At 41.3% G+C, this 18,460-nt stretch overlaps 1 protein-coding gene across 1 annotated transcript; it reads left to right on the top strand.

Annotated features, from left to right (window-relative positions):
- Positions 1-275: 275 nt before the first annotated feature.
- Positions 276-18,460, top strand: ndufs8a (NADH:ubiquinone oxidoreductase core subunit S8a). Its single transcript, XM_085164070.1, has 8 exons — positions 276-405; positions 996-1,050; positions 2,175-2,240; positions 3,578-3,667; positions 5,219-5,327; positions 7,615-7,678; positions 8,931-9,059; positions 17,857-18,460. Exons 2-8 carry the CDS (start codon positions 1,008-1,010, stop codon positions 17,986-17,988), a joined length of 633 nt encoding a protein of 210 aa, XP_085020196.1. The 5' UTR covers positions 276-405; positions 996-1,007; the 3' UTR covers positions 17,989-18,460.

The raw sequence follows: 18,460 nt of genomic DNA, 5'->3' as shown, positions 1-18,460 counted from the left end.
ACAAACTTTGTCTTTATTAGCTTTATGACATAGTCCCAAGGGAACAACAGAATTTCAACCACTTAAGCTGTAAATAATTTATTTCCTCTAAATAAATAAAATAAAGTAATGATAATAACGGCAGCCAAGTGTAATCCTCTGGAACACAACTCTGTTTCCATTATTACAGGGGTGGTCGTAGCTTAGGTGGTAGAGCAAGAGCAGGTCATCTAACCGGAACGTTAGTTAATGTCAGGTGCACCGACACTCTAGCGCCTCATGAGGGCAGCAATTCGTCTTTGCGAACGTATTTGTGACGTCATCCCGTGTAACTTCCTGTAATCTCGGGTCCGTTCCTCAAATCCTCCGCTGTTGTGGTTCAGAAGGCCAAGTACCGACGTGTCGGTCATTTCAAAAACCTTAAAGGTAGAGAAACAATTTCCAAGTTATTTTATGACAGTGAATTGTTGATTTGGCGTCATGCTCGGTTTATATAGGATGGGATATAGATACAGCAATTTAGCTAAATTGAAATGTGCAAAAGTCCTTGACAATGTGCGCTCCAAATCGGCTGCTATTCAGTGCTAGCTTAGTTTAAGAAACAGGTGAGCTTAGCAAGAATCGCTTACGTTCCGTTTGGAAGGCAAACTAAACTCTGCTAGTATTTATTGTGTATTAAATGATGGGCAGTTGGTTGTCAATTTGTCATGACGTGTGTGTTTTAGTAATCACCGTCACTATCGAGTTCTGCCGAAGTACTTTTATTTCCAAATGTTGATATTGTTATATAATCTAGAAAGGATATGTTGCATTGTACATTACATCTAATATTAGAAAGTAACAATACAGGATTAATAAACGTTTGCATGCATATTGTTTCATATGGCATAACTTACCTGTGCCCCCTTCCCATAAAAAAAATAAATAAAAATGAACTTTAATCTGTTAATATTATCCACGTTGTGTTCTCTTTCAACTATTACACTTAATGCATAAACTTTGATGTCTGGTTTCAGATTTAAGACGTGATGGCTGCAACACTGCGTGTACTTTACTCTGCATCAAGGCCAGGTATGACGGCCTTACATTCTTATACACTCAACAATTCAGAGAGCCTTGTTTGCCACATATCCTTTCTTACTTCTCACCCCTGTCATGCATTTATGTATACCAGGGGTCCCCAACTCCAGGCCTCGAGGGCCGGTGTCCGCGATCCAACACAGCTGATTCAAATGGCTAAATTACCTCCTCAACATGTCTTGCCATTCTCCAAAGGCCTGATAATGAACTAATCATTTGATTCAGGTGTGTAGACCCAGAGTGAACTCTAAAACCTGCAGGACACCGGCCCTCGAGGCCTGGAGTTGGGGACCCTTGATGTATACAGATGTCGGTAAAGTTGCAGCCTAGCCCTAGCACAGAATGAGAGTGAGCATTATCACATTAAATGCTTTTTTAAGCTTTAGAAGTAGCAGGTAATGTCAAACACCTCAATAAGGAAACTGTAGTTTTGAAGTTTAACTCTAACACAATATTTCTGCTACCTAAAGGTAACGTTTCTGTTTTTACAAGGAAGTTATTGTGTGATAAATTCATTCTTACAAGTAGAGAGAGATGTAAGAAAGAGGTGACAGGAAAGGAAACATTATTCTGTTGCTGATGTCATCTGGGTATTTACCATAAAGAGATGTCTTGAAAAGCAAAGTGATTTATAAACATTTCATTATTCAAAGTCAGTGTTGTATGACAACAATAGGCTGTTCACTTTATTGGAATGTAGACTAAGTTGGTTTGTTTGTAGTCTTGTTGTATTATTTAATGTAAGGGATTATATTTGACTGGTGTAGATTAGGTTGTGATATCCATAACTATTGCTAGGTTCAGTGAAGAGACAATAAAAGCTAGTTAGTTGTTGTTTAATGCTGATATTTAAAGCAAACAGTACAAGCTTAAAGTGCTTTTAGTGCTCAGTAGTAAGGCAAGAATAGAAAACAGCAATATGATTAGCAGTTCATTTACCATCACAAGAGTTTTAAATTTTTCTGGACAGAAGCTAAAAGTGAGAAAGATTTATACTGTGTGTTGATGGAAAGTTATATTGTATTACTCCACTCTAGACTGGTTCCTGTAGTGTCAAGTTGACTGCATTGTAGTAGGTTTACTGTTTATCTTTTCTGAAATGTTTTTACCTTCAGGTTTTTTTGTGGCCAGCCAGAATCTAGCAAGGTCCTTCAGTCTGTCGGCACAAAGGGACGGATTCAGTAAGTGCTGCTACAACACAACTCAATTCAAGGGCTTTCAGAGGCTGTACCACGATATTTTCATTCACACATGGACTTCAGACAGTTTTAGAATTTAGTTCAGGATGTTTTCCTTAGTTGGGCTTTCCTCACATTCTTACATCCTGAAGAAGGATGTACTCAGCTTTAGAAAAGCTTGGACTACTGGAAATACTCTGTGTGTTTATGTGTTCTTTCAGCAAAAGCCGACATCACACAGATTTCTTTAGTAGGGTCAGGATTAGGGCTGTTCGATATAACAATATATATCGGATGACAATATAAAAACGTCTATCGTTTCTTTTTACACTATTGTTTGTTTCATGGTATCGCAAAATAAACTGTTTACGGCAATATTTTTTTCATGGTTTTGATGGTCACTGTAGTGGCTACATTAATTTCTTAAAGTTCTCTCTTTCTCTTATATTTAATATAACCACACTACGGACAGACAAGCGCCTGTTTTTATGCGTTGTCATTAGCAACAATGACGGTAAAACCATTGTGTGTCCGCTTGTTTATTTTCTACATAAACCTTTCACAATAAAGGTCAAGATCCTGTTGAGACTTTTCAAAATAAACTGAATCACATGAAAGAGTATGTAGAGTATTTACAGATGAGAAGCAACAAAGAGCCGTCAGGTGCTAAAAAATAAACCTTAGACTCAAACGTTAGAACAGGCTTTTCCCCACAGCACGCCGTGTAATAAATACTCACAAAGAAAACGGCGTCCGTTACAACTTGTGTCTAAAAATGTATCGTTTCATGCATTGGTTAAAACACTCGACTCCAGGTACACGACACCCAGCTGGAAACACTTCACACAAGTCGAGCTGCCCAAGATTCACAGAGTTTACAGAAAATGTTAAGTTTTTGTGATTTATATCGTTATCGGGACGATAGATGTCTTATATCGGGATATGAGATTTTGGTCATATCGCACAGCCCTAGTCAGGATTAAAGAACATTTAAAGTCCAATCTCACTGAGAGGTAAATACTGTCATTCTCACAGGTACTGCTGTCATGTCAGGTCCAAAAAAAGTTCAAGCCTGCACTGCCTTTGAAAACAGCTTTGGTGACTTTTAGGAGCTTTAGTTGTTGGACCTGTCATTTTAATTTTGATATGATACCTAAAGCCCAAATATGCCACAAATTGGTATATGAGGAACAGAACAGCCTGCACTTGACAAAAAAACAAAAAAGATTTATGAATTACACTGATATTTTACAGTTTACACTCATGTAAATTGGGCGTATTACCATTATTTTGTTTCGGCTGTGTGTGTGTGTGTGTGTTCCTTTCTTTCTCTACATAAGAGTATGTGAATGCTCAGGAGATCCCTGTCGACATGAAGTCCATCACAGACAGAGCAGCACAAACACTGCTGTGGACAGAGCTCTTCAGAGGTCAGTTGAATGTTTCTCTGTCCTGTACAAATAATTGGATGTTTGTGTTTTCCTTTACCAGTGGAAGTAGTTGGGGTACTGTCACTTCATGGAAAATGTTCTTTGTATTTGTTATCTTACAGATGAAGATAACATTAGTCCCCCATGATATTTTAATGTTTTTGTCCCAGTAAGTTGATTCTGTGCATCTGGATGTTATATTTCAATGGTAAATGGTTTGAAATAAAACCTCAAGCAGTTAGCAGCAAAACTGGGTCTGGAACGTCAATTTATCTTCCAATACGTCACCGACCTAAAACATAATTCAAAATAATAATTGGCAGGAATACCAGAGGAGCGAAAAACCAGCTGCTGGTAGACAGAGCAGTCTCCCGAGACTGCAAGACAGGGCTCACCAACCTGTGCACTGGCCTGGATTGACTACAAGAAGGCCCATGACTCCATTCCCCACACTTGGATCCTGGAATGCCTCAATCTGTACAAGATCAACAGGACCCTAAGAGCCTTCATCAGGAACGCAATGGAGATGTGGTGTCTGACTGACTACGGAATGGAGCAATTGTCAGCCACCTTCTCTACATGGATGACATCAAGCTGTTTGCCAAGAGTGAGTGAGACATTGATTCACTGATTCACCACCAAGATTTACAACAGTGACATCGGAATGTCATTCGGATTGGAGAAGTGTAGTCGGATGGTAACAGAAAAGAGAGGGAAGGTAGTCAGAACTGAGGGGATCAAACTACCAGAAGGCAACTTTGCAGACATTGAGGACAGCAAGTCCTGAGGAGTGAGGTGAACGGTAATAACAAGATCCGGGTTATCAACACCTACGCCCTGCCCATGATCGGGTACCCTGCTGGGATAATAAGCTGGCCAAAGGAGGAGATGCAAACTGGACCGAAAGACAGCACAGTGTAAAGATGCCCCTGAGACAATCCAGCACATAAGTAGGGTGCAAGATGCTGGCAGGCAGGGCACACATTGAACGCCATAACCAAGTGGCCGGCATAGTATACTGTGCCGAGTATGACCTGGAAGTCCCGAGGTCAAAATGGTGGTCCTGTAGGACTTCCAGATACAAACGGATAACCTGGTGATAGCTAACCAACTGGACGTAGTAGTGGTAGGGAAACAGAGGAAGACAGCCGTACTGATAGATGTAGTGATACCAAATGACAGCAAATCAGGAAGAAGGAACACGAGAAGCTGGGCAAATACCAAGGGCTCAGAAAAGAGCTCGAGAAGATGTGGAGGGTGAAGGTAACAGTGGTCCCAGTGGTAACTGGAGCACTCGGTGCAATGACCCCAAACTAGGCGAGTGTCTCCAGCAGATCCCAGGAACAACATCTGAGATCTCTGTCCAGAAGAGCGCCGTCCTAGGAACAGCAAAGGTGCATGACCTTCAAGTTCCAAGGCCACTGGCAGGGGACCTGAGCTTGAGAGATAAAAGATGGGGAATTTTTTTGATACAGATGCATAAAATTTTCATGGAGGTGTTAATAATTGTAAGTGTTCTCATTTGAAAATGCGGTTTTATTGTAATGCCAGGTCTAGGCATGACAATGAGCTACCTGTTCAGAGAGCCTGCCACCATTAACTACCCGTTTGAAAAAGGACCTCTGTCACCACGCTTCAGAGGAGAACATGCGTTGCGCAGGTGAGGATGATTATTTGACAAACACCAGTCAGTGTAATATGATTCGTAGCAATGATAAGATGTCAGAATAATAAATTTGATAGTCATTGATTGGTGCTTTGAGATATATATATATATATATATATATATATATATATATATATATATATATATGTGTGTGTGTTTGTGTGTGTGTGTGTGTGTGTGTGTGTATATATATTAGGGGTGCAACGATACTCGTATCGATATTGAACCGTTCGATATAGTGCTTTCGGTTCGGTACGCATATGTATCGAACAATACAACATTGTAATTTATTTTATCAACTTTCCTTCTGACGATGCTGTCTGTGTTGAGCGCTCAGTGGATCTGCCGATCAGTCGAACGCAGATTCACTGAGCGCAGGGCAAGCTAGCGAGACAGAAGCTAGGCTAGGTGCAACATGGCAAATTGAACCTCCCCCACCCTCATTCAGATCTGGCGTTTGGAACTATTTTGGTTTTCATGTGAGGTATGACCCTGAAGGTAAGCGCGTCATAGACTAAAGTAAAACAGTATGTTGGATGTGCCAGCAATGCTCAATTACATGGGTGGGAACTAGTGTGTTAGCGCAGTTAGCTCGTTAACGTGTTGGCCGTCCAGCCCCACACACGGGGCGATCCGCGGTAGCTCGTTAACGGAGATTTGCCGTGTTGTGGCGTTAACTTCATTTCAGATTAACGCTGACAGCACTAGTGGGAACACAACGAATATGACTGCATATTTACGCCGACATCATCCTAGTGCAAAGACAAGTGGAAGCAGACAAAAACAACAAGCACGCATACAAACTTTACCCGAGTCATTTAGACAGCCGTTAGCACATGATTCTCCTTATGGGGACCTGATATGTTTAATTTGCTGCTGAGAATATAGCCCAGAAGAAGAGTATAGTATAGCTTTTATTTTGGAAAGAGACATTTCTCTGTAATAAACTCTCTTTTCCAAAGATGAGTGATTCCTCAATCAGGTACAGAGCTCGCAAAATCGCTAGCCCGACGTCCCGAGGCTAGCGATTTTTCCAGTCGGGCTGCCCTGCCCTGCCCGTCGGCCTATTGTAGGAAGGAAAAATATATGTCAAGCTTTTGCATTCTTTCGGAAATGTAGCTGGGTAATTATGTCATTGGCATCGGCCACTGTCAATATGTGACATATTGAAATCGCGTTTGAATTTGCGCTTGTTTTTTGCTTTCACTTTGCAATCGCGCGAACTGTGTATAGAGAGCGACAGCACTGATTGGTGAGTGATGATAATTTGCGCACCAATTCCTCTGACATCATCTTATCAATCGTTAGCTTACTATGCAAACATGACAAGTGAAATCTCCCGCAGCTTAAACATGTGAGAGGTTGATCGCGCAGAGAATCGCTGAGCGTTGTGTGAGTGCGTGTGTAAAAGCAGCAGGATATATATTTTAGTCCTGCTGAGCCAAATAAGACAGGTCAGGGTGAAGAAGGGACAAAACGGAAAAGTTATGACAAATCAGACTATAAGGCAAAAAGAAAGTGCAGCTTTATGGTTTCATGGACAAAAGAATTTCTGTGGCTGCAATATGACGAGCTAAATAACCAGGGCTGCACATAAGTGGTCCGCAGGTGCGCATTCGCTGTCAAAATAAAAAACGCGCACAAGATAAGAAGTTGCAACGCGTGTTTGCGTACATAAGATTTTCTGGAGGAGGACAGACATTTGTTTAGAACTGTTAAAGATGTCGAAGAAGCTCCTTTAAGCAATTACTGTGGTGCTCCTCCACCTCCAAAGAAATGTCAGAAGGAGTTCGAACCACAAAAGAAGCGCGTATTCTCGGAAAAGTGGTTGCAGGAGGTGAGCTGGCTTCAAACAAATGATGAACGCACAGAGAGGTGGTGCAGAATGTGCCGTGAAAATTTAATAAATGACAAATTAATAAAAAGGCATGAACATTGCATCGTTGCACCCCATATATATATGTGTGTGTGTGTGTGTGTATGTGTATATATATATATATATATATATATATATATATATATATATATATATACACACACACACAATACAGTGTGTTTGTGTCTGTTTAACAAATTACCAGTAACTTCTTATATAAGGAGGATCATATGCAATGCAAGAAAAACATTGTAACTTTTTAGATTTAACTTTTTTTCTAAACTATTAGCATCTTTGAATAGTATCTGAAAACACCTCCATACATCTGAGTTTTTATAGGAGGCTCTGAGATAACACTGTATTAGTAATCAAACCTCACCTAGTTTTTGGAATGTGTCAAAACAGGTATCCCTCAGGAGAAGAGCGTTGCATTGCTTGCAAGCTGTGTGAAGCAATCTGTCCTGCCCAGGTATAAACAAATAGTCATACCTATGTGAACAAATATGAATGAGATAAAAACAACTTTGGCTATAGATATGTTTGCAGCATAACTGTCCTCACAGGACCTCAACTGTATAACTGAACATGTATATGATACAGTGCAAAAGTCTTGAGCCACCTATCATTTCTTTGTATTTTGCCACCCTAGACTGAGAGCAATTCTGAGGCTTTGGCGAACAGTAGATAGGTGAACCATGGGAGCCAGATGCATCTGTCATTTCATGTGTCAGGTCTATGCTGGATTTTTTTTATATGACTTTCAGATACCTGCCACTTTTTTTTTGTTCCCTAATTGTCCAATTTCCTCAAATTAGCCCACTTAGCTGAGATATGCCAGGTTCTTGGTTAGCAGTTCTTAGAACTAATCTTGTTGCTGTAAAAATCGTATTTCACGCCTCTCAAACTGTTGTCTTTGAAATATAGGACTAAATAATGGATTTATGTGACAGGCTGAAAGGATGCAATCTCAAATTGTTTTGTTGCTAAGTTGTCTGTTATGTGTAGACACAACACTGGTTCATCCCCGGAGTTAGGTGCTTTTTTATTGCTTGAATGATTCAAAAATCAGTGTTAAAAGTGTCTTAAAAAACCTTTGTCCTCTGAAAGTCATTTTCAGTCAAGGACTGGACTGAAAAAGCACACCTGAATATTAGCTGCACAAGCTAAAATTAGGGAAAACTCCTGTTTTGTACATAGATTAGCCGCACCTGACTAAAAGCAGCAGGTGTTTTAATGTTTACTTACCATATGTAAGAGAATATGCACAAAGGGGATTGTCAGGAAAGAGATGGCTGTTTGGGACCACATCCCTTTTATTAATATTTTGAAAAACAAGTTACCGGTACATATTTGCATAACTTTTTACGTATATGCACAAGTACCGGTAATTACAAGTACGAAACATGTACTGTGCTTTATAAACGAGCTTTTTGCACAAAAGCTTGTGCAAAAAGTAGCGGCTTATACCCCGAAACTAACGGTAATGTCCAAAGAAACCCTGGAGAACTATTACTCAAGACCACTCATTAAGGATGCAATCAGAGTAGAGCCTTGATTTGAATGTATCGCTCCATGGAAGCAAAAAAACAAACAAAAGAAAAGATAGGAGGGTCAAGACGTTTGCACAGTACTGTATACTGGGGAATGAATGTTTGTATTCATTATTAGTACAAATACCAGATAGCGCTGTTGATATCATCGCTAACAATTTTCCTTTCCAGGCCATCACCATAGAGGCAGAGACGCGTGCTGATGGCAGCAGGAGGACAACTCGCTACGACATTGACATGACCAAATGTATCTACTGCGGTTTCTGTCAGGAGGCATGTCCTGTGGATGCCATTGTAGAGGTGTGTCTTTTTCCACAGCATAGCACAGTCTTGGATAGTGTGGGTAGCCCCACTGCATGTTTGATTGACTGATTGATTAATTGTTTGAATGATTGAATCTTTATTTTGAACATATTGAAAAAGTACAACAACATAGAATTAAAAAGAGATAAATAAACAAAGCAAAACAAAAGGAAAACGAGCAACCACAACTACAAATAACTTTGATGTTCAAAAAGGAGCAGGAAGAAGCATAAGCTTATTTAATCCCACCCCTTTTCCACTATCTAGTAATCAATAGACTACAGAAGTACCTCCTTGCAATTAGTCAAAGGAGTTTGCAAAGAAAAGCGTCTGGACTTCTTTAAGTTGCTTGAAGACGTTTCACCTCTCATCCGAGAAGCTTCTTCAGTTCTAAGGTCAATTACATTATGAGTTACGTGTATTTAAAAAAAAAAAAAAAAAAAAAAAATATATATATATATATATATATATATATATATATATATATCTGGACAGAGATCTCCGATGTCATGTATTGTTGTTCCCGGGATCAGCTGGAGCCACTCGCCTAGCTTGGGAGTCACCGCACCTAGTGCTCCGATTACCACGGGGACCACCGTTACCTTCACCCTCCACATCCTCTCGAGCTAATCAGAATCAGAATACTTTTTTAATCCCGAAGGAAATTAGGGTTACAGCAGGCAGCACGCTAATGGCGCATGCGCACTTACAAAGGAACCTTCTGACCAACTTTACACAAACATCACATTCGGGAGACATGTCAGAAAGGTCGGCTGATAGGAAAAAAACAACGAAAATATATAACATGAGGTAAGAGGAGGAGAAAAAAAAACTCCACTCAGACTGAGCTCCTAGTGTTTGATAACAGAACAGTTTGATAACAGAAAAAACACCTCAGCACAAAAAGCACATGACTATCAATACACCATAGAAACACAAGACAAGCAACAGGGGTGGGTAAAGGGTAAGAGAGAGCCGGTGTAGACAGGGCATCCGGTCCTGCAGCATGTCTGCGCTGGTCCAGTCGACTGCCATCTTCCCCGGTAGGGCACAAGCATCGAAGGCGTTTGGAAAGGGAGGGGGGATCAGCTGTGTGTGTGTGTGCGTGTGTGTGTGTGTGCGTGTGTGTGTGTGTGTGTGTGTGTGTGTCTCCAGAGTTCAGCTGAGACAGTGTCCTTAATCCTGCCAGGCTAAGTAAACAGTCTTCCAGCCAACCAAGGTGGCCTTGCATGGAATGGGGGGGACAGTCTAAACACAGTCGTTGTCAGGGTGTTTTGTTCAGCTCCAGCCTTGAGGCCGCAGCTGGCGCCGAAGGGGTCTCCGCATGAAGTGATGATGGTTTTTACTTTAGTGCGAACAACTCATATGAATTTCAAAGCTATTCTAACAGTCTAACACTGGTCTCTCAATCTCCCGTTGGAGAGCCGTGAGCTTTCTATGATGTTATCCAAACTTACGCTCCGTGATGTTGTCGTTCTTTTTGTTAAAGAGCAGGTTCTGAGAACTCACGACCGCAGTGCACTTCCCCAAGATGTGATCGAATTTGCGCTCAAAGGTGTTATTCGAGCTAGCCCCTCCAGATGTAATCGAGTTTTTCCCTCAGAGGTCTTGTTCTGAGTATTCACGGCAGCCGTGCGTTCTCCAAGATCTTCTCCGTGCAGCACTCAATGAGCCCATGGTATTTCTCCAGCTTCTCGTGTTCCTTCTTTCTGATGTTGCTGTCATTCGTAACCGCTACATCGATCACTACGGCCGTCTGTTTGTCTACCACCACTATGTCGTTGGTTAGCCACCACCATTTTGTCCGTCTGTATCTGGAAGTCCCACAGGATCTTAGCTCGGTCATTCTCCACCACCCTTGGGGGCGTCTCCCATTTTGACCTCGGAACTTCCAGGCCATATTCGGCACAGATGTTTCTGTATACTATGCCGGCCACTTGGTTATGGCGTTCCATGTATGCCCTGCCTACTAGCATCTTGCACCCTGCTGTTGTGTGCTGGATTGTCTCAGGGGCATCTTTACACAGCCTGCACCTGGGGTCTTGCCTGGTGTGATAGACCCCAGCCTCTATGGATCTTGTACTCAGAGCTTGTTCTTGTGCTGCCATGATTAGTGCCTCTGTGCTGTCCTTCAGTCCAGCTTTGTCCAGCCACTGGTAGGATTTCTGGATATCAGCCACCTCCTCTATCTGCCGGTGGTACATACCGTGCAGGGGCCTGTCCTTCCATGATGGTTCCTCATCTCCCTCCTCTTTCTTGGGTTTCTGCTGCCTGAGGTATTCACTGAGCACTCGGTCAGTTGGGGCCATCTTCCCAATGTGTTCTTGGATGTTCGTTGTCTCATTCTGGACTGTGGTGCTGACACTCACCAGTCCCTGGCCTCCTTCCTTAAACTTAGCGTACAGCCTCAGGGTGCTGGACTTGGGGTGAAACCCTCCATGCATGGTAAGGAGCTTTCTTGTCTTTATGTCAGTGGCTTCTATCTCCTCCTTTGGCCAACTTATTATACCAGCAGGGTACCTGATCACGGGCAGGGCGTAGGTGTTGATAGCCCGGATCTTGTTCTTACCGTTCAGCTGACTCCTCAGGACTTGCCTGACCCTCTGCAGGTACTTGGTGGTTGCAGCTTTCCTAGCTGCCTCTTCATGGTTCCCATTTGCCTGCATCAGGACCGTCCGACCTTCGGTTAGTCATTCCGGGTGTCTCTCGTCAACTAGCAGCTGGTTCATTTGTGCTGCCAGACGCTCGTGGAGTGCAGTCAGCTTCTTCAGCCAGTAGGCGTGAACCATGTCGGGGCCTGGTGCTGTCCAACTCTTCATACTAGAGACCCTTGCTTGGATGTCTGCCACCGTGATGGTTACTTCACGTAATCTTGGTAACCGCCTACGGGGGGTCCAGGTTTCAAGCTTGGCCATGATCCTATCTTTCAGGTCAGTTTCTCTCGCACTCAACGATCCTTCTCCTATCGCACTTGGGGCTTGGTACCCAATCTCAGGTGGGGGTGATGATATTTCCCCCCTGACCTGGCGTCCTGGCTCCCCCTTGCCGTAGCATTTATGTTGTACCTCGTCAATCTCTAGCTGTGAGAGCAGTCCCTTCTTTCGAATGTTGGAACACTGAGCTACTAGTTCCGTCATTGTGGATGTTGGGTATCGAAGAATCCATAGGTCCCTCATCCTATTCATGTAACCCCTTCCGCCAGGGTTACTTGCGTAATAGCATTCCAACAACGCCCTGTTTTCGTCTCTTGCCCACCGATACCTTCTTGCTCCAGTAGCCCACTTCTCGTCAGGGTGTCCTGGTTCCTCAACACCTGACACGGACCTTGTAGATCCAGGTGTGTACCTTGTAGATACACACAGACACACACACACACACACACACACACACACCAGTTTTATGGATTATCCTTATGGCCCTTTTTATGTAATATAAAGATTAATGGTAGCAAACATTTGTAAGTATTGCCCCAAACATCTGCACAGTAATGTAAATACGGTGGGAACAATGGAGAATGTGGAGTGATTTGTGGTCCAGAATGTGAAATTTTGTTATGTATATGATTTATATGAGACTTCCAGTTTAATTTATCATCTATAATCACACCTAGAAACATATGTTCAAGTACTCTTTCAATTTCCACACCATCTATATGAATCTGCACTTGTGCATTTCTAAGGGAATTCCCAAATAAGATTATTTTAGTTTTACTAAGGTTTAGCGATACTTTGTTCCTGTTAAACCATTTTTTTAATTTTGCACATTTCTGAAGTAATTGTATCCAGCAGCTCCTTTAGATTCCCCCCAGAACAAAAAATATTTGTGTTGTCTGCAAATAATACTAATTTTAATATATCAGATACCTCGCAAATATCATTTATATAAATAATAAATAATTTTGGACCCAGTACAGAGCCTTGTGGAACACCACAAGCAATGTCCAAGCATGATGAGGAATGGACACCCAGCTTCACAAATTGTTTCCTGTCACTTAAATAATTTTTCACCCAGTGCAGTACAATTTATGCCAGAGATGTTGATCTTTTTGATCTGAATCCATATTGACTGTCAGAGAGTAATTTATATTTATTTAAGAATTTGTCTAATCGTCTATGCAATTTTCATATCTTACATTTCATAGGTATTTAAACATTTATTTATTAATTTGTTTCTGCTCGCTAGCGAGTATAAGCTCGGGGGAATATGGCGAGCAATGTCACCATTTTGACAAAGTCAAACAGTACAAAGTGCAGTTTGCTGTGCTGTAGACAGAGATTCAACTAATTATGTTTTTATCTTTTGTCTTTTTTCAAACTACTAGGAAGTTAAATCCAAGATGTATCTATATTGTTGTATGATCATTGTCTCTAAAATAATTAAAAAACTGTATTCTACCAGAAACATTCAGGCACAAAAATATTTGATAGGGAGCACTTTTAATAAAGTCCTTTACGAATAAAAATACAACTTCCTCTGTGGGGAATGCAAGGCATTAGGTGCCCATAATGATAGTCCATTTAGACCCCCTACAACTGTGGTGAGTCAAACTTGTTCACAGTGGTTTTTGGATTCTGCAGAGGCTGCTCATTGACATCAATTCAGTCTATAATTCTTACACACCAGGTGCAGAAGGTGTTAGGTTGTGTGGTCTCAGGGTCTTTTGTCTTTTGCAAGTGATGTGGTTCTGTTGGCTTTATCAAATGATGGCTGGGATGAAATTAGGACCTCAAAATATGAGGCCGTGGTTTTCAGCCAGCAAGGCAATTAGTGCCCACTCTAGCTGGGAATGAGTTGCTGCCTCAAAAGGGGGGTGTTCAAGGATCTCAAGGTCTTGTTCTTGTTCTTATGTGAAGGAAAAAGAAAGGGAGTGTATGATGGGAACTTCAGTTAGGTAGTTAGGCTTATGTGCATGTTATTGCTGTTTTGGGCTGAGCCAAAAATGTCATTAGGCATTAGATGTGGTTAAAAAAATGGAGTACATATGGACAGTATTAACATAGGGAAAAGGATATATGTATATGTATATATATATATATATGTGTATATATGTATGTATGTATGTATATATATATACATACACACACACACACACACACACACACACACACACACACACACACACACACACAAAATATGGTAATATTACGTTGAAGCACAGTACGTATCACTCCGCGTGGCTCCGGACTACGGTAGCCGTAATGCTCCGACAATCCATCAAGCGGTGCAGCTCACCAAAGTCGAACTAAACATTTTTTGACAGATTGCTGAGCGCTGTGTACCACATAAAATCGGTTCGCGGTCAGTAAGCACAACCAAAATTCATACATAAGGCGCGCTGTCGATTTTTGAGAAAATGAAAGGATTTTAGGTCATGCAGCCACTGTGGGCTGCATGTCGTTAGCGCGGTTAGCTCGCTAACACGTTGACGCCATCCAGCCCCATGCACGGGGTGATCCGTGGTAACTCGTTAACGGAGATTTGCCGTGTTCGTCTTGTTGTTTCCTGCAGGTGAAGCTATGGGGGAGGAGGGGGAGTTGTGTTCAGTGAAGGAGAGGCGAGGCAGAGTAACACAGCGTAGAGACAAAAGTGGACGAAAGAGAGGCAAACTTGCGGCTCCACAAGTATAATTATAACGTAACATATACTATATCGATATAAACAATATTGTCACATCTTATATCTCGTATGAAAATATATCAATATTTTAAAAAAACTCGATATATCGCCCAGCCCTACTCTGAAGCCTCACTCTATCCGCCTTGGTGCAGCTGCCGTACCATACCGTGATGCAGTAGGTTAGCAGGCTCTCAATGGACGAGCGGTAGAGGGTCAGCAGCAGTTAGGCAGTTTTAATTGGCATGGAGTAGCTCTAATACTGTGCTGTCTGTAATGGGACAGCAAACATACTGTTATATAAACCAGGCACAAAAAATGAGGAAATTTGGTTGATTATTTCTGGGATTTAAAAATGTTTCTTGGGAATACATCATGTCTGGTTGGAAAGCCTGTTTATTTCCTCTTAAATTTGTCACATTTGTAAACAATTGCATTTGTGGGTTCAGCTGCAGAGTTGAGTATATGGGTTGTACCCATGAAAAACCAACTAGTAAGCATAGACCCTGCACATTAGTCAATTGTGTCTGCAGTATTTAAAGGGAAAAACAGGTTGTCCAATGGTATACAAGTTATTGCTGAAAAACATTGTTACAACTAAGAACTATTCAAACAAACACAAATATTATCTGTATATCTATATCTACCCATCTCTATCTATATATCTGTCTCTCTCTATCATTCATGTATAAGTAACATGAACACGTCACATATACTTCTAAAGGTACTATTGACATGAAATTCTCATCAGATGTCGATAACGATCCATCCAATCCACATATACCAAGAAACCTTAGTTGTCCATAAATTATGTGTAATAATGAGAAATGACACAGGGAAAAATACTGAACACAAGAAGAAAGACAATAGGGCCAAATAATGTCAGCTGGTTCGGTCCCAACTGATGGCCTAAAAAAAGTGTCTCATTACCAGTGATTTACACAAGAAATAGCTCATGATAGATCAAACCAATGAGCTTTCTCAAGACCTTTACAAGATTATTGTTGCAAAACATACTGATGTCATGTTACAGAAGAATTTCTAAAGTCCTGAAGGTTCCAGTGACCACTGGCCCATAATCCAGAAGTGGAGACAACATAATTTCACTGTAAAGCAACCACAACCAGGTGCTCACTGCAATACTTCAGACAGAGAAGTGAAAAGAATTCTCAGTAATTGTTGTGCAAGAGCCAAGGACCACTTGTGAAGAGCTACAATAAGACCTGGCATCAGCAGGTACACTTGTTTCAAAGAAAACAATAAGCAATGCACTTAACTGCCATGGCCTGTATGAATACTCACTATGCAAGTATCTATTGCTTAAGAAAATGCATGTTGGAGAGTACTTAAAGTTTGCTGAACAACATTCAGACAGGCTTGTGAAATACTGGGGGAAAACAGTCCAAAACTGAACTCTTTGGATGCCATAACCCTGTTTGGAAGTTAAAAGGTACTGCATATCACCCCCAAAAACAACGTACCCACAGTGACGTTTGGAGATGGGAACGTCATGATGTGGGCCTGTGTTCAGCATACAGTACTGAATGGATGCAATTAATGGAAAAATGTACAGAGACATTCTTGATAAAAATCTGCTGCTATTTACCAGAATGATGAAGATGAACGTAGGGTGGAAGCTATAGCAGGACAATGATCCCAAACACAGCCGAGCCAGTTGCACAGGAAGAAAATAAAGCTGCTAGAAAGAGAGAGCATATTTCTCCTGTTTTGGCTTCCCTTCATTGGCTCCCTGTTAAATCCAGAATTGAATTCAAAATCCTGCTCCTCACATACAAGGTCTTAAATAATCAGGCCCCATCTTATCTTAATGACCTTGTAGTACCATATCACCCTATTAGAGCACTTCCCTCTCACACTGCAGGCCTACTTGTTGTTCCTAGAGTATTTAAAAGTAGAATGGGAGGGAGAGCCTTCAGTTTTCAGGCCCCTCTTCTGTGGAACCAGCTTCCAGTTTGGATTCGGGAAACAGACACTATCTCTACTTTTAAGATTAGGCTTAAAACTTTCCTTTTTGCTAAAGCATATAGTTAGGGCTGGACCAGGTGACCCTGAATCCTCCCTTAGTTATGCTGCAATAGACGTACGCTACCGGGGGATTCCCATGATGCATTGAGTTTTTCCTTTCCAGTCACCTGTCTCACTCACTATGTGTTAACAGACCTCTCTGCACTCAATCATACTTGTTATTAATCGCTCTCTCTTCCACAGCATGTATTTATCCTGTTTTCCTTCTCTCACCCCAACTGATCGCAGCAGATGGCCCCGCCCCTCCCTGAGCCTGGTTCTGTTGGAGGTTACTTCCTGTTAAAAGGGAGTTTTTCCTTCTCACTGTCGCCGAAGTGTTTGCTCATAGGGGGTCATATGATTGTTGGGTTTTTCTCTGTATTTATTATTGTACGATCTACTGTGCAATATAAAGCGCCTTGAGGCAACTGTTGTTGTGATTTGGCGCTATATAAATAAAATTGAATTGAATTGAATTGAATGGCCCAGCCAATCACATGACCTAAATCAAACTGAAAGTCTATGGAAAGAAGAATTCATAGAATGGGCCCACAGAACCGTCAGGATATAAAAAATGGGCCAAAATCATCTTTGCAATGCCTGCGACTAGTTTCTCCATACAGAAGGAGCCTTGAAGCTGTTTTACCAACAAAGGCTTTTGCACAAAGTGTTAAAACAAATTTCAGTAAAGCATGTTTAATACTTTTTTCATTATTACACGTAATATATGAACATCTGTGGTTTGAGTTTTTTGCGTTTGCAGATTGGGATGGGTTGGTACTGATATCTAATGAGTATTTCATGTCAGTATCACCTTTAGAAATATATTCTGGGAGCGGCCGGCCCAGGTCTTCCCTTCCCTCTACCCCTACTTTCCTGTCCTCTCGTCACTGTGTCTATCGACTAAAGTCTCAACCCCCCCAAAAAAAAAATTTTTTAATTAGTTACACTTTCTGAAAAGGGCTGAAATACGGGCAGAGTCATAATAAAAGTTGGCAGTAATTTTTATTGCAAAGATCTTTATCTTTTTGTTTGTGCTTTCATTATTTTTATTCTTTGCAGTCTCTTTTCTCTGCATTTTGTTTCTGTTATTTTCTTCTGTTCCTCTCCTCGTGTTTGCAGACCTGTTGTAATCCATTTTTTTCTTTTTTTTCAGGGTCCTAACTTTGAATTTTCTACTGAAACTCATGAAGAACTGCTCTACAACAAGGAAAAACTCCTCAACAATGGAGACAAGTGGGAAGCAGAGATTGCTGCCAACATACAAGCTGATTACCTATATCGATAGACATCACACACAGACATGCAGGTGTACAAATGTACAGTATACACGAACCATCTTTTGCGCCCCACACACATTTTGACTCAAACGCAGAGGAAATGGATGGTCAGTTTAGATTTCGTTTTGTTGTCCATTCTTATTTTAAACATAACATAAATATCCTCAGTATCATATTATTCGATATTTATTGTAGAACGATCAATACCTCACTGACTATTTGTGTAAGGAGTCTAAAGCTATCACAGCCTGGTCTAGTATATTATCGTTCAATGAAGACTATACTTTGTGTGGAAATTGAATTGAATAACATGTAGACTGAGTCAAGCTATGACAGTGTGAGCATGTACCCCGAGGGTAGACTGCAATCTGGATTTCATATTCACTGTCAGTGTAAGGGTGTATGGATTATCATCTAGTGAGTTGTATGTTCATCATGCTGCTTCCACTTTCAAGCAAATAAAGAACCTTCTGGGAGAAA

This window comes from Neolamprologus multifasciatus, chromosome 6 (genome assembly GCF_963576455.1).
Source record: "Neolamprologus multifasciatus chromosome 6, fNeoMul1.2, whole genome shotgun sequence".
Classification (NCBI taxonomy): domain Eukaryota; kingdom Metazoa; phylum Chordata; class Actinopteri; order Cichliformes; family Cichlidae; genus Neolamprologus; species Neolamprologus multifasciatus.
This window is presented reverse-complemented; position numbering and strand designations above follow the sequence as displayed.